Source organism: Vulpes vulpes, chromosome 10 (genome assembly GCF_048418805.1).
Source record: "Vulpes vulpes isolate BD-2025 chromosome 10, VulVul3, whole genome shotgun sequence".
NCBI lineage: Eukaryota > Metazoa > Chordata > Mammalia > Carnivora > Canidae > Vulpes > Vulpes vulpes.
The window spans coordinates 129,146-143,861 of NC_132789.1; the positions used below are offsets into that span (position 1 = coordinate 129,146).

At 43.3% G+C, this 14,716-nt stretch overlaps 2 protein-coding genes and 1 pseudogene across 2 annotated transcripts in view; 2 read left to right on the plus strand and 1 right to left on the minus strand.

The window, feature by feature from the left end:
* Positions 1-4,336, minus strand: part of LOC112911594 (uncharacterized) — a 65,005-nt gene extending 60,669 nt beyond the window's left edge. The window contains 1 exon segment of the mRNA XM_025988217.2: positions 3,966-4,336. Within this exon segment, the coding sequence (XP_025844002.2) occupies positions 3,966-4,298 (333 nt within the window). The 5' untranslated portion in view covers positions 4,299-4,336.
* Positions 4,337-7,202: 2,866 nt separating this feature from the next.
* On the plus strand, positions 7,203-7,793 carry LOC140594315 (proteasome maturation protein pseudogene; annotated as a pseudogene).
* A 3,895-nt stretch (positions 7,794-11,688) lies between these two features.
* Positions 11,689-14,692, plus strand: ZNF891 (zinc finger protein 891). The gene is given in 6 exon segments (XM_072722514.1): positions 11,689-12,354; positions 12,546-12,705; positions 13,550-13,695; positions 13,698-14,402; positions 14,405-14,509; positions 14,512-14,692. Coding segments are annotated over 6 exon segments (1,779 nt in total). The 5' UTR covers positions 11,689-11,765; the 3' UTR covers positions 14,586-14,692.
* The last annotated feature ends 24 nt before the right edge of the window (positions 14,693-14,716 follow it).

Below are 14,716 nucleotides of genomic sequence, written 5' to 3' on the forward strand. Positions count from 1 at the left end.
TTAGATTTTGAGTAAGTTCCTTAGTATTTAGCATGTGCAAAGGGCAAGGAATAGAGAGCAAAAGGACCCAGCAGCCACAGTTAGAACTCTGGGGCCAGGAGCTATGGCAAAGACATAACTGAAGATACAAAAGGCAAACACAATGCTTCTGCACAAACTCAGCAAGTGTATACTTTCATTTTGTATACATTTTATGTAAAATTTACACCTAAAAAAGGCTAAACAAAAGCTGAATTCTAGTTAATAACACACATGCATTTTCATGTATTTATGGGAAGTACACTATGTGTGCAAATTTACTCAATACATCTTTAAAAAGATGGATGAACAGATATATGTTAAAATAAATGTAGTGAAATGTTAATGGTAGAGTCTAGGAGGGGGGCTTTACAAGTATTTTCTCTTAATTAAGCTTATGCTTACGTTTGGTTTTTTTTTAAGATTTTATTTTATTTACTCATGAGAGATACAGAGCACGCGCGAGAGAGGTAGAGACACAGGCAGAGGGAGAAGCAGGCTCCATGCAGGGAGCCCGACCTGGGACTCGGCCCCAGGTCTCCAGGATCATGCCGTGGGCTGCAGGCGGCGCTAAACCGCTGCGCCACTGGGGCTGCCCATGCTTAAGTTTTCATAATGAAATGTGAGAAAAAGAATGAGATAAAAGAGAGGTATTGTGTGGAAAAAGGCAAAAATGATGCTCTGGGTATTGGTACTGTCAGAGATACAGGTACAGCCAGTCCTGACCCTCCTTTGTAGCCCAAAGACATTAGACATGCTGATGTGATAGGAGACATGAATCTGACAGAAGACATGCCAGGAGTCCTGTAGGTCAAAGTGTATTGTAAGCAAAACACAGATACTATAATATGCAACTGTCTGCCTTAAAATAAAAATTCTTAAAACCTAAAGAGTTTTTTTTTTAATTTTTTTATTTATTTATGATAGAGAGAGAGAGAGGCAGAGACGCAGGCAGACAGAGAAGCAGGCTCCATGCAGGGAGCCCGACGTGGGACTCGATCCCGGGTCTCCAGGATCGCGCCCCGGGCCAAAGGCAGGCGCCAAACCGCTGCGGCACCCAGGGATCCCTCTAAAGAGTTTTTTAAACTATGTTACTAAGACTTTATTGTTTGAATTACGTGATAAAAACCAAGGAAACCCATCATTTCTTGGGAGTATTTCTCTTCAACAGAAACATTTTCTTATCAAATTATGAAAAGCAACATGCCACTTCCATAACATTTTAAGAAGATGAAGACATAAAAAACAGTGCATGCGGGTTCTTGAAAAAAAATCAATCTACATTTCCTTGACAACCAAATTTAATCAAAAACAGAACTGTTCTCATTTCTATTCAACCTTTATTCTTATGTTCTATCTTCTAGTAAGGTTTTAAAGTTTTCTCCCATGCTTCAGTCATATTTCTAGTTAAAATTAATATTAGATATTTTATTATGTTATGAGTAGACTTTCTTTTACAATGGCATGTGTTAGCTTGTTACTGAGAACAGTAAAGCAGCCTTTTTACTTAACATATTTTATTTTCAGTCACTTCACTAAAAACTCGATTTTGTTTTTAAAGATTTCATTTATTGGGGGATCCCTGGGTGGCGCAGCGGTTTGGCGCCTGCCTTTGGCCCAGGGCGCGATCCTGGAGACCTGGGATCGAGTCCCACATCGGGCTCCCGGTGCACGGAGCCTGCTTCTCCCTCTGCCTGTGTCTCTGTCTCTCTCTCTCAACTATCATAAATAAATAAATTTTAAAAAAAATTATTTAAAGATTTCATTTATTTACTCATGAGAGACACAGACAGAGGCAGAGATACAGGCATAAGGAGAAGCAGGCTCCATGCAGAGAGCCCGATGTGGGACTCGATTCCCCAACCAGGATCATATCCTGAACCGAAGGCAGTCGCTCAATCGCTGAACCACCCAGGCGTCCCAAAACTCGTTGATGTTAACTGGATCTCTTCCATATGGTGGGGATATAGTTAATTAATTAAGTAGAATAATTTTGTAACTTCTTTTCCAGAAGGTATGCTTTGTATCTATGTAAATGCTGTATTGTCCTAGGTGGAATGTGGAGACGATGTTCATATAAAATACTGATAAGGAGACACCTCAAACCCCTACACTGTACGGGGCACGTGCTAAGAGAAGGAACGACAGAACACGGGAACAATTTTCAAGAATAGTAGAATAGGGGATCCCTGGGTGGCACAGCGGTTTGGCACCTGCCTTTGGCCCAGGGCGCGATCCTGGAGACCCGGGATCGAATCCCACGTCGGGCTCCCGGTGCATGGAGCCTGCTTCTCCCTCTGCCTGTGTCTCTGCCTGTCTCTCTCTCTCTCTGTGTGACTATCATAAATTAAAAAATAAATAAAATCTGGCCTACAGAAGCAAATTCACAACCTGAATTAAAAAAAAAAAAAAAAAAGGATAGTAGAATAGTCAGGACGGTGTGAAGCTCAGGGTGCATAGGCTGTGCAATCCAGAGACAATGTGTTGACTCAGAAGAGGGTGGGTGGGTCAGTAGGAGAGGAGAGCGAGTGCGGTGCCGGGGTGGGGGTGAGGAGGAGTGTGATGGTGAACACCGCCAGCCTTCTGGATGACACCTCGTCTTCCCTTCCCCTTCTCTTTAAAGAAGGTAAACTGCCCCTGAGGGGCAGAAGGGACCTGCCGCAGCCTCCCCATGGATTCTGGGTGGGAGCCTCATACCTTGGTGTTGACATCCTACTCGATGTCAGGCAACATGCAACAACTCGTGTCAGTGGAAAATGAAAACGAACTGGACTGGAGCTGTCTCTGGAAAAAGAAACCGGGCCAAACACACACACCTCCAGTTAATCTATTTGATGTCATCTATTTGATCAAAAACATGTACTAAACATCAGGGGCGTGAGACCGAGAGATAGAGGGTTTTTTCAGAATGTTTCAAAGACCACACACCAACCAGCTTGATCTTAAACACAGAAAATACTGAGAAGGAGAGAAATTCTGAGGAAAATAACTGTCAAAATAACTTCGGTAAGTAAAAAGCTTAACTAGATCAAAAAACAGAAACCTTCCCAGCCCTCCTACCGCTGACTTCACCAGAGACCTTCCTCAAGCAAGCAGCACAGGACCCCACAACATCCGCGAACAGAACCCGCAGATCCGAAAGCCACAGAAGCGCGCTGAGCCCCTGGGAACGTCAGGCTCTCCGCTAAGCCAGCTCCGACAGAAAGAGGATCGTCCAGCAAACGCTGGAAAAGCCATGTGCAATATCTAAAACGTGCAGCCCTCGTGGGGACGCAGCCGCGCCCCAGATCTCAGAGCCCAAGCCCTCGGGTCCCGCCGCTGCTCTCGCCACACGGGAGCCCGCGTCTCTAACGGCACCACTGGGGGGCTCCTGGGGACCGTCATGCAGGCCGGGTCAGGAGCAACCACTTACCGCAGTCACCGTCCACCCGGAGCGACCCCCACCACGCGGGGGGAGGACCGCCGAGCACACGGCCCCGGGCGTACCTGCAGAGAGCAGCCCGCAGGCGCGCTGGGGGACGCGATCCGTCACAATGGCAGCAGCAGCGGCAACCCACTGACAAGCCGGGCCTCCGCGAGCAGGCGCCGCGGCCACCGGGATGCTCCAGGGCTCGCAAGGGCAGCGGGCGGCTCTCCGCACGGCACCCCCTATCCCGCCGCACGCCCGCCCAGCGTCCCCTCAGCCTAACACCGCAGCCCGGGGCCGTCCCCCACACGCCCCAGTCCCCTCACGCACGCACGCGCCGGGGACGGCCCGTCCCACACACGCCCCGCCCCGCCCCCTCACGTGCGCCCGCGCCGCGGCCCCCGTTCTTCCCCCACACACGCCCCGCCCCCGCCCCTCATGAGCGCACGCGCGCACGCGCTAAGGCTCCGGCTTGTCCTATATAAAGGCGCTGCCTTCCGGCCCCCGCCTCCGTTCACGCACGCACGAGCCGCAGCCCCACCTCAGAGAGCGCAGCTGTGGCGCCAGCGCAGAATCCCTCCGCGGGGCGGCGCTGAGCGGCGCGGGGCATCCTGGGAAATGTAGTCTCTGTGACTGGGCTTTTTGGGGCCTCCGAGCAGGGGAATGGCGGTTGCTCTTTCCTCCTAGGGCGTGGGGGCGTGCGCTGCTCTGCCCGCCCAGCGTACTCTGTCCTCTCCCTGTGCGCGGCGGCCCGGTGGTTCCGACGCTGACAGGTACCTCGGGGACAGGTGAGCTCGTAGAGGCGCGCAGAGTTGAAGGCACCGGACTCAGAGGGGAGTGGGGAGCGTTCCCCCTGGTGCCCAGCGCCCCCCATCCCCTCGCAGCTCTGCAGACAGACAGGACGGAAGTGCCGGGAAGAAGGGGAGGCGTTCCGGGGGGCGTCCTGCGGGGCCGCGGGGAGCCATCCCAGCACCCGAGCTCCATTCTCCAGGACTTGACGTCGTACGAACCTTGTTTCGACCCTAGGTCAAAGAAATTGCTTTAAAAAATGTGATAACAGAAAAGTTTGAACACTACGTATGTATGTGATGTTAATTTCTGCTGACTTTGTGACTCTATCTGATTGTATCCTGGTTATTATTTTTTTCTCTTTTATTTTATTTTTTTTAAGATTTTATTTATTTATTCATGAGAGACACACAGAGAGAGAGGCAGAGACACAGACAGAGGGAGAAGCAGGCTCCATGCAGGGAGCCCGATGCAGGACTCGATCTCGGGACCCTGGGATCACAACCTGAGCCAAAGGCAGATTACTCAACCACTGAGCCACCCAGGCATCCCAGTAAGCTTCTTTCTGGTATAAATTCAGCTCTTGTTTTAAGTAATTGCCTTTTTTATTCATTTTCTTTGTTTTCCGTAAGCCTATGTGAAATGCTTCTCAATTCTGTTTTCCTCAAAGTCAAAACTGTCCTATGGTCTTAATACTTTTCTCCTTTCCTGACCTGTATCCATAGGAGCCTTCCATTCCCCTACAATCCAGACAGATCAGTTCCCCTCTAGGTCTTCCTCACACTGGCACAGTGAGACTTCCCTCTGCCCTCATTTATTCCCTCATCACTGTGTTGAATCTCTTGTTTTCTGGAGGCTTCTTCTTTTTTTTTTTTTTTTTCCTTTGTAGTAAATTACAATCCTGTTATTTTCCTAAGTAACGAGCTATGAAGGCTGTTTATGCTACAGAATACTTTTCCTTGTCCTTCTATTTGTGTGGATTTTTGGCTTTCTATGGAAGTCCTGGTTAGGAAATTACTTTCACTCAGAATTTTTTTTTTTTCATTTGAAACAGGGAATATTTTACCCAAACCCATCAGACAAATGGACAGCTTGGGTTTGTTACAAGCATGTTTTAAAGCATAGGTCAGTAATTGTACATGAAATTAACTGATCAGAGCACTGCTTTTCTTTTTTAGTTTAATTTTATTTTTAAAGATTTGTAAAGTAATCTCTACTCCCAACATGGGGATTAGACTTACAACCCCAAGACCAAGAGTCACACACCTCACTGACTGAGCTGGCCAGGCACCCAAGAGCACAGCTGTTCAATGTTTGTTTGGTTTTTTTAAAGATTTATTTATTTATTTATGATAGACATAGAGAGAGAGAGACAGAGAGGCACAGAGACACAGGAGGAGGGAGAAGCAGGCTCCATGCCAGGAGCCCGATGTGGGACTCAATCCCGGGACCAAACCGCTGAGCCACCCAGGGATCCCCCTGTTCAATGTTTAAAACAGAATAAGCTTCCCTGTAAAAAGCAGCCGCTTTATGACATTTTTAAGAGATACATTTATCTATTTTTTAAACTATGTATTTATTTTTCAGGGAGTCAGGGAGGACAGAGAGAGAGAGAATCTAAGCAGACTCTGCACCCTGAGCATGGAGACTGACGCAGAGATTGATCTCACAAGCCTGAGATCATGACCTGAGACCAAAGCAAGAGTAGGATGCTTACCCAGTGCACCACCCAGGCACCCCTGATATTTATTTCTCTCTTTTTGAGAGAGAGTAGGGGAGGGAGAGAAGTACACTCCCCATTGAGGACAGAGTCTGACCTGGCACTCACTCCATCCCACGACCCTGAGATCATGACCTGAGCTGAAATCAAGAGTCAGACACTTAACTGATTGAGCCACATAGGCACTCCACCTTTGTGACATTTTTAACTATAGTATTTCTCTGCTTCTTTTTTACCTTCTTCAACAGAATCTACATCAATCGCCCCATAATACTTCTCAAGGGCAGCCATGTCCTCACAGGTTTCAGAAAACTCTCCTTCTGCCATGCCCCCATTTACATACCAGTGAATAAAGCATGCTTAGCATACATTAGGTCAGACTTACGGTCCAGGTGAGTCTAGGCCTCAGCAATGGCTGAGTGGTGGTGTTGTTCAGCATGCACAGAGCTCACTGTACTTTGTCCAGGTCTCCACCAGGTACCACACTGGGAGACTGGTAATTAATGCCAACTGTGAAGCCAGTGGGGTGCCAGTCTACAAATTGGGTGGTATGCTTGGTCTCGATGGTGGCAGTGGCAGCATTGACATCTTTGGGAACCATGTTGCCATTGGTACAAGCAGCAAACTGTATTTGCCATGGTGAGGGTCCCGTTTCACAATCTAGTTCAGTGGCTCAAAGCATGCATTGATGATCTCTGCTATAAAAAGCTGTTCATGGGAATGCCTAGGTGGCTCAGCAGTTGAGCATCTATCTGCCTTAGACCCAGGGCATGATCCTGGAGCCCCGGGAATGAGTCCCACATCAGGTTCTCTGAATGGAGCCTGCTTCTCTCTCTGCCTGTGTTTCTGCCTCTCTCTCTCTTTTCCTCTCTTTCTCTCTCTCATGAATAAATAAATAAAATCTTAAAAAAAAAATGCTGTTCATGGTAGGCTTTCTCAGCAGAGATGACAGGACCATATGTGCCCAGAGGAAAGTGTATGCAGGAGTAGGGCACCAGGTTGGTCTAGTATTCTGTCAGATGAACATTCGGGGCTCCATCAAAGCTGAGGGAAGCAGTGATGGAGGACAGTATTTGACCCATTCACCTATTGAGGTTAGCATAGGTGGGGCAGGCAGGCATTAGGTATCGAGGTTGCTGGGACAGATGTCATAGATGGCGTCATCTGCCATGAAGGCACAGTCCGTTCTCAGCGTGTTGTGGGTAGTGAGGATGGAGTTGTAGAGCTCAGCTACAGCTGTGGAATCTTGGGAGCTGGGTACCTTGAACTTATGCCTTAATCAACAGGTTGCATCAGCAGGGAGGTGAACCTGGAACCACTTCCCCCTCTAAAACTGGAAAACCGGATGGTAATAGGGCCGAGTGGCTATTCACAGCCGCAAGTGAAGATGAAGATGCCAGAGGACTTGGATCTCAGCTGAAGGACAGTATTCCAGTTACTGAACTTTCAGCAGGTGGACCTTTTGAACAGCATGATCTTTGACAAGGTCTCCCTTGTGTGCAAAGTGAACTTTTGCCCAGTCATCTTCTTGAATTATCAGAAAAAAATTTCCAACTCAACCAAGATAAAATGAATTCTTCTACACTAAGAAACATCCAGGGTCTGTTTGTTCCACTAAAGTTACAAATAGAATTCAAGGCAATGCAGCGGGGTTCAGTGTCTTCCATTTCTTCCAAGCTCAAACCTTTCACTGGATATTTTGAGGGGTAATGATGAGACTATTGGATTTGAAGATATTCTTAATGACCCGTCACAAAGTGAACTAATGGGAAAACCACACTTGGTGGAATATAAACTCAATTTACTGTAATCTATTGTGCTGTTCATGAAAATAGAGGGGCTGCATTTTGTTTATAGTCATCTCTTTACTATAATTTGATGTATACAACATTAAAAGTACTGACACACAAAAATAAAGTACTGACACATGAGAAAAAAAAAAAAAAAAAGGAAAACCAGAAACCCTGAAAACCTGTGCAAAGGTCAGCCAGTTTCTGAGTTCAGTCCAAGACAAGATTAGTGATCCCCTTGCTACAGGCATAGTTATTGGTAGCATCTTCCTTGCCTGTGATGAGCTGCTCAGGGTGGAAGAGCTGGCAGTCAGTGCCAGTGTGAACTTCATCAATAGGTCTACAAACATTGCCCTGGGCACATGCTTGCCAGCACCCATCTCACTGAAGGAGGCATTGAAGGAGTCATCTCCCCCAGTAGTCTTGTCACTTGGCATTTGACCATTGGGCTGGATTCTCTGTTCCAGGCAATAGAGCTCCCAACAGGCATTGCCAATCTGGACACCAGCCTGGATGGAAATGCATTTGCATATGGTTGCTGCTTTGTGGCTGGTGAGCAGATGGCAGAGCAGAAGAGAGGAGGTTGTTGCTTCTTACAGCACCACTCAGGAAGTGGAAGTAAGAACTTGCTTCCCTCAGAATTTTGAAAATGGGCAAAGATAGAAATGAAGCAGTGTTAGCATTGAGAAGTCCTGTTCTACACCTGTTACTGTTCTTTAGTATGTAACCTATTTATCATCTCTTGGAACTTCTAGATTCATCAGTTTATTTTTGATATTCAAAACTTTCATGGTGATATGTTTAGTTCCAATCTTTTGAGAAATTGCCCATTTGGGGACACCTGGGTGACTCAGTGAAGCATCTGACTTTGGCTCAGGTCATGATCTCAGGGTCCTGATATTGAGCCCCATATCAGGCTCCCCGCTCAGTGAGAAGTCGGCTTCTCCCTCTCCCTCTACTACTTTTCCCCCCACCCCCATTTGTGCTGTCTCTCTCAAATGAATAAAACCTTAAAAAAAAACACTGCCTGTTTTGACGGGTCAGTCCTTATGCATTTCACTATTTTAAGGAATTTCTGCTGTGTTTGATTCTCCAGTTTTTTCTCTCTGAAACTCTGAATAATCTGCTGTTGAACTTTGAAATTGATCATATAATTTTCTTACATTTTTTTGTCTCATTGCTTATCTCTTTTGGGAGTTCTGCTTTCTGGAAGAGTTCCTCAGCTTTATCTTTAAGCCTTTTTACTTTTTTTTTTTTTTTAACTTTTTGTTATACTTTTAAATTTCCTAAGACCTCTTATTTTGTGGTTAGTATATGTAAAAAAAAAGTCATACATCCTATTCATATTTTATGAATGAAATATCTCTGATGGTTTTTAGATTTATATGAAATTCTCAAAGCACAATAAAGTATAATGAACACCCTTGTATCCATCACTATTTTGAAGCAGATATTTTACATGATATATTGTAAATATCTCAGAATCTGTCTGCAGTAAGAACTCTTTTAAAAATCATAACAAATATATTATCACATTTAAAAATTAGCAATATTTCTCAAATATCAAATATATAGGCAGTGTTCACATTTTTCTGTTACTTCGTAAGTGTGGGTTTTTTTTTTTTAATTATTTGACTCAAATAAGTCTCATGCAGTTTTAGGTATATATTTTTTTAAGATTTTACTTTATTCATGGGAGACAAAGGCAGAGACACAGGCAGAGGGAGAAGCAGGCTCCATGCAGGGAGGGTGATGCGGGACTCGATCCCGGGACTCCAGGATCATGCCCTGGGCCAAAGGCAGGCTCCAAACCGCCGAGCCACCCAGAGATCCCCTCTTTCCAGTAACTTTAAAATTGTACTCATCATCCCTGATACTCTATACCTTGCATTTAGTGTATCCAGTGGATTTCTAAAATTTCCTCAGTGTGGCATGTGGTACATACACTTGCAGGTGAAGGACTTATCTTTTTTTCAGCTTGAGTTGAGAAAAACCTTCTCACTAATTTTGCTTCCTTTATATTTCCTCTGTCCTCCTCTTATAGAATTCCTTTTTTTTTTTTTTATGACAGTCACACACACACACACACACACACACACACACACACACACACACAGAGGCAGAGACACAGGCAGAGGGAGAAGCAGGCTCCATGCACTGGGAGCCCAACGTGGGATTCGATCCCGGGTCTCCAGGATCGTGCCCTGGGCCAAAGTCAGGCGCCAAACTGCTGCGCCACCCAGGGATCCCTCTTACAGAATTCCTATTACATATTTATGTCCTTGATCCATCTGGGAATGGGAGTGTGTGAAGTAGAATTTATGCTTTTCACAAAGTCAGTTATATTGATACCATTTAATAATAGTACCTTCCTTCCCCCCAGCGATTCATAGTCTGCCTTTATCATATATTAAATGTCTAGCAACACAGTAGTCTTTTTCTGAACTCATTTTACTTTTTTATTATTGCCCCATTATCATCTGTTTAAGTTAGTAGAGATTTATAATGCATTTTTAAATATAGTAGGGCAAAGCACTATTTTAATAATTGCCTTATTAATGTACCTTCATTTTCCTATAAAACGTTAAACAATTTGTCATTTCAAGAAATCCCTATTGAATATATAGATTAATGAAAATCCAATGCAATTCTAGTTAGAGAAAAATTGAAATCTTTATAATATTGAATCTTTCCATCCATGATCATGATGAATCCCTCCACTTATTCAGATAGTTTTTCCTGTTTGTCCCTAACATTGTTTCATTTTTCTAATTAGTTCTGTAACTAGAAAAGAAATAAAACTTGAGGAATTAAGGAACAAGTCCAGAGTATTATTGTTAGCTTAAAAAGCCTTAACCAGAAGGCAGAGTTAAGTTCCTTTTTGAAGAGGAAGCATAATATTCTAATTTTTTCCCTTGTGATATGGAGGAAGTGACCCTCATCACAAAAGCTTAATTGCCATAGACTCATTCAGCTTATTTTTAAATATTTATTTATTCATGAGAGACACACACACAGAGAGAGAAAGAGGGGCAGAGACACAGGGAGAGGGAGAAGCAGGCTCCATGCAGATCCATCCTGGATTTCCAGGATCATGCCCTGGACTGAAGGTGGTGCTAAACCACTGAGCCACCGGGGCTGACCTCATTCAGTTTATTTGATAAATATTTGTTGAGTCCTGCCATGTGCTGGGGAATGTCCTAGGTACAGCAATGAACAAATCCGACAGAATCTATTTCTATATAGTTTACACTGAAGTTACAGACTTATGTACACTTCTGGTTCAAGGACATAGAATCTACCTATCAAAGATATTTGTCTCAATTAAATGCCAATTCTGTGATTTTTGTCCATTAAAACTGAACTCTACTTTTAAGATAGAGGGTTCTCATTCAAAGGTTATCATCTAATCTTCAAAGAGTAACACCTGTAAAAAAAATCAGCATAAAAAAATCACCTAGCTTAGGAAAGTATTGTACCATCTTATTAAGACCTCACTCTCGAAGTTTGGGTCATGGATCATGCTTCTTTGTTGATCTCACTCAATACCAAATATGGGCTCTGGGAAGAGAGATTGAGTTGAAGGTAATCAAATGAACATTTGTTTCAAAGTCACATTCTCTCCTTAACACCTTAACACCTCCAATAAAATTCCTGAGTAGCAGCTAAATCAACAGTGCTGTTAATCATGTATGAGGTTATTCTGAGAAACATCAAGTTATATATAGGAAAGTAAGCATATGTAAAGTAATTGTGTTTCATGGGAAAATTGTTTTTTCCATTCCAAAAGTTAACTAAAAAGGTAGCAAAGTATGCACAAAGTTTAAACAACCTGCCTCTTTGAACTGATTCTCTTTAGCTTTAATCTTTTTTTCTTTTAATAATGCATGCTCCTTTCACACAATCTGAACAGTAGTCTGCAGGACTATAACCTGATGACAGTTCTAGAAGAGGGCCAAGGATGACTATATTGCATGTGACTACAAATCCCAGTAAAGATTTTAAGCTGGCCAAACTTTGCTGGGAGTAGTGGGGAGGGTCTATGATTTTTCTTTTTACCTGGCCAACAATAGGGCCTGTTTCCACCTTTCATCTTTTACCTGAACCTGCCTCTTTGGCTACAGGGAGGACACCCAGTGAAATACATTCATGCCCTGAGTGGATCAGAGAAACAGGAAAAAGAAATATCCTGAACTTTCTACCCTACTATGCAGGCAGATATCACTTTCAGACTTTCAAGATGGCAGCCATTGACCTATGTCTCATATGGTCTCTGCTAACACAAGACCCTCCCTGTTCCTACATGATAAATACTAAGGAAGAGAGGATGGTGGCTGGATTTCCAGCAATCCGGTTACAGGGACCAGTGACCTTTACAGATGTGGCTGTGGAGTTCACCCATGAGGAGTGGATGATGCTTGATTCTAGTCAGAGAAGAATTTACAGAGATGTGGTGTTGGAAAACTATATAAATCTCACCTCCGTGGAACACCAGTTATGGAAGACTATTGTGATCTCCCTATTGGGTCAAGAAGAGGTAAGAACTATGAAAAGGAGAGTTCTCCAAGGCACCTATCCAGACTGGGAGATTCAACTTAAAACGAAAGAATAGATTTCTTTTTTATTATTATTACTTATTCATGAGAAACAGAGAGAGAGAGAGGCAGAGACACAGGCAGAAGGAGAAGTAGGCTCCATGGAGGGAACCAGATGCAGGACTTGATTCCAGGACCCCAGGATCATGTCCTGAGCCGAAGGCAGGCGCTAAACCACTAAACCACCCAGGGATCCCAAAGAATCAACTTCTAAGCAGAATATTTTAGGGAAAAATTATACAATGGAGTGAAAATGATAAGATTCATAATGCATGATTGGTCCTCCACATTAAGTAAAGGTCAGGAATAGCAAAAGATCCTAGAGAGAAACTTGAAGCAAATGGCCCAAAAGAAAACAGCATCTCAGGAAAGATTCTATGACCATCATCAAATACAGGAAAATTATTTTTTTTAAGAGTTCTTTAGCATTTTATTTTTATTTTTAGAGTTCTTTAGCATTTTTTTAATTTTTTATAATAAATTTATTTTTTATTGGTGTTCAATTTGCCGACATACAGAATAACACCCAGTGCTCATCCCGTCAAGTGCCCCCCTCAGTGCCCGTCACCCATTCACCCCCACCCCCCGCCCTCCTCCCCTTCCACCACCCCTAGTTCGTTTCCCAGAGTTAGGAGTCTTTATGTTCTGCCTCCCTTTCTGATATTTCCCACACATTTCTTCTCCCTTCCCTTCTATTCCCTTTCACTATTATTTATATTCCCCAAATGAATGAGAACATATAATGTTTGTCCTTCTCCGATTGACTTGTTTCACTCAGCATAATACCCTCCAGTTCCATCCACGTTGAAGCAAATGGTGGGTATTTGTCATTTCTAATGGCTGAGGAATATTCCATTGTATACATAAACCACATCTTCTTTATCCATTGATCTTTCGTTGGACACCAAGGCTCCTTCCACATTTTCGCTATTGTGGACATTGCTGCTATAAACATCGGGTGCAGGTGTACCGGCGTTTCATTGCATCTGCATCTTTGGGGTAAATCCCCAACAGTGCAATTGCTGGGTCGTAGGGCAGGTCTATTTTTAACACTTTGAGGAACCTCCACACAGTTTTCCAGAGTGGCTGCACCATTTCACATTCCCACCAACAGTGTAAGAGGGTTCCTTTTTCTCCACATCCTCTCCAACATTTGTGATTTCCTGCCTTGTTAATTTTCCCCATTCTCACTGGTGTGAGGTGGTATCTCATTGTGGTTTTGATTTGCATTTCAATTACAGGAAAATTTTTAACTTGGGTCAAAACTTGCTTTTTCAAAGAGAGTTTCCACCAGTAAACATTGCCATAAATGTTACTTAGATATTGAGAGTTTGGAACATAATTCAGTTGTAAACAATTACTAGAGAAACTGTGTAAGTTTCTCTATGAAAGTCATAAATATGATAAAGCTCTGTGGCATCTTGAAAAAACTCAAACAGCACAAAAAGAGCATGCATGCTTCAAACATGGTGTACACGTCAAACATACTGATATGCTTCCTATATAAAACAATTTTCATATGGTGGAGGATCCCTATGAATGTAATAAATGCCTGACTTTTTGTCATCCATTCCATAGGCAACAGGAGCAAATTCCTAATGGAGAGAAATGTCATGAATGTAATCAATGTGGGAAAGCCTTCAAAAGACTTTGTAATCTTACTTTGCATAAGAAATGTCACATGGGCAAAAAAAAACAATATGAATGTAAAGAATATGGAAAAGTCTTCAATGATTCTTCAACCCAAAGGAGACACGTAAGAACTCACACTGGTGAGAAACCCTATAAATGTAATCAGTGTGGAAGTGCTTTCCGTCAAAAAACAGCTCTAAGGATTCATGTGAGAACTCACACTGGAGAAAAACCTTATGAGTATAATCATTGTGGAAAATCCTTTGACACAAGTTCTTATCTTATATTGCACAAGAGAATACATACTGGAGAGCATCTCTATGACTGTGATGATTGTGGAAAAGCCTTTACTACAAGCTTGCACCTTAAAGTTCACAAGAAAATACACACTCGAGAGAATCTCTACAAATGCAATGGCTATGGGAAAGTTTTTAGTGTTCTCTCATATCTTAGAAAGTGAGAATACATAATGGAGAGAAACCCAATCAATGTAATGAATGTAGGAAAACCATCAATGTTTCCTCTTCTCTTAGGAGACACGTGAGAACTCACACTGGAGAAAATGTGGGAAAGTCTTCAGTCAGAGACTTTCACTTATAAACAAGAGAATTCATACTGGAAGAGTAACTCTATGAATGAGTATGGAATTGCTTTACTAATTGTCTTAAGCTGGACTCCAACTCATTATTTCAGGTTTTATTGTCCAAAATAACCATTTTAAGACTATAGTTCTCTAATCACTTCTTTAGCTATATAATATATTTTG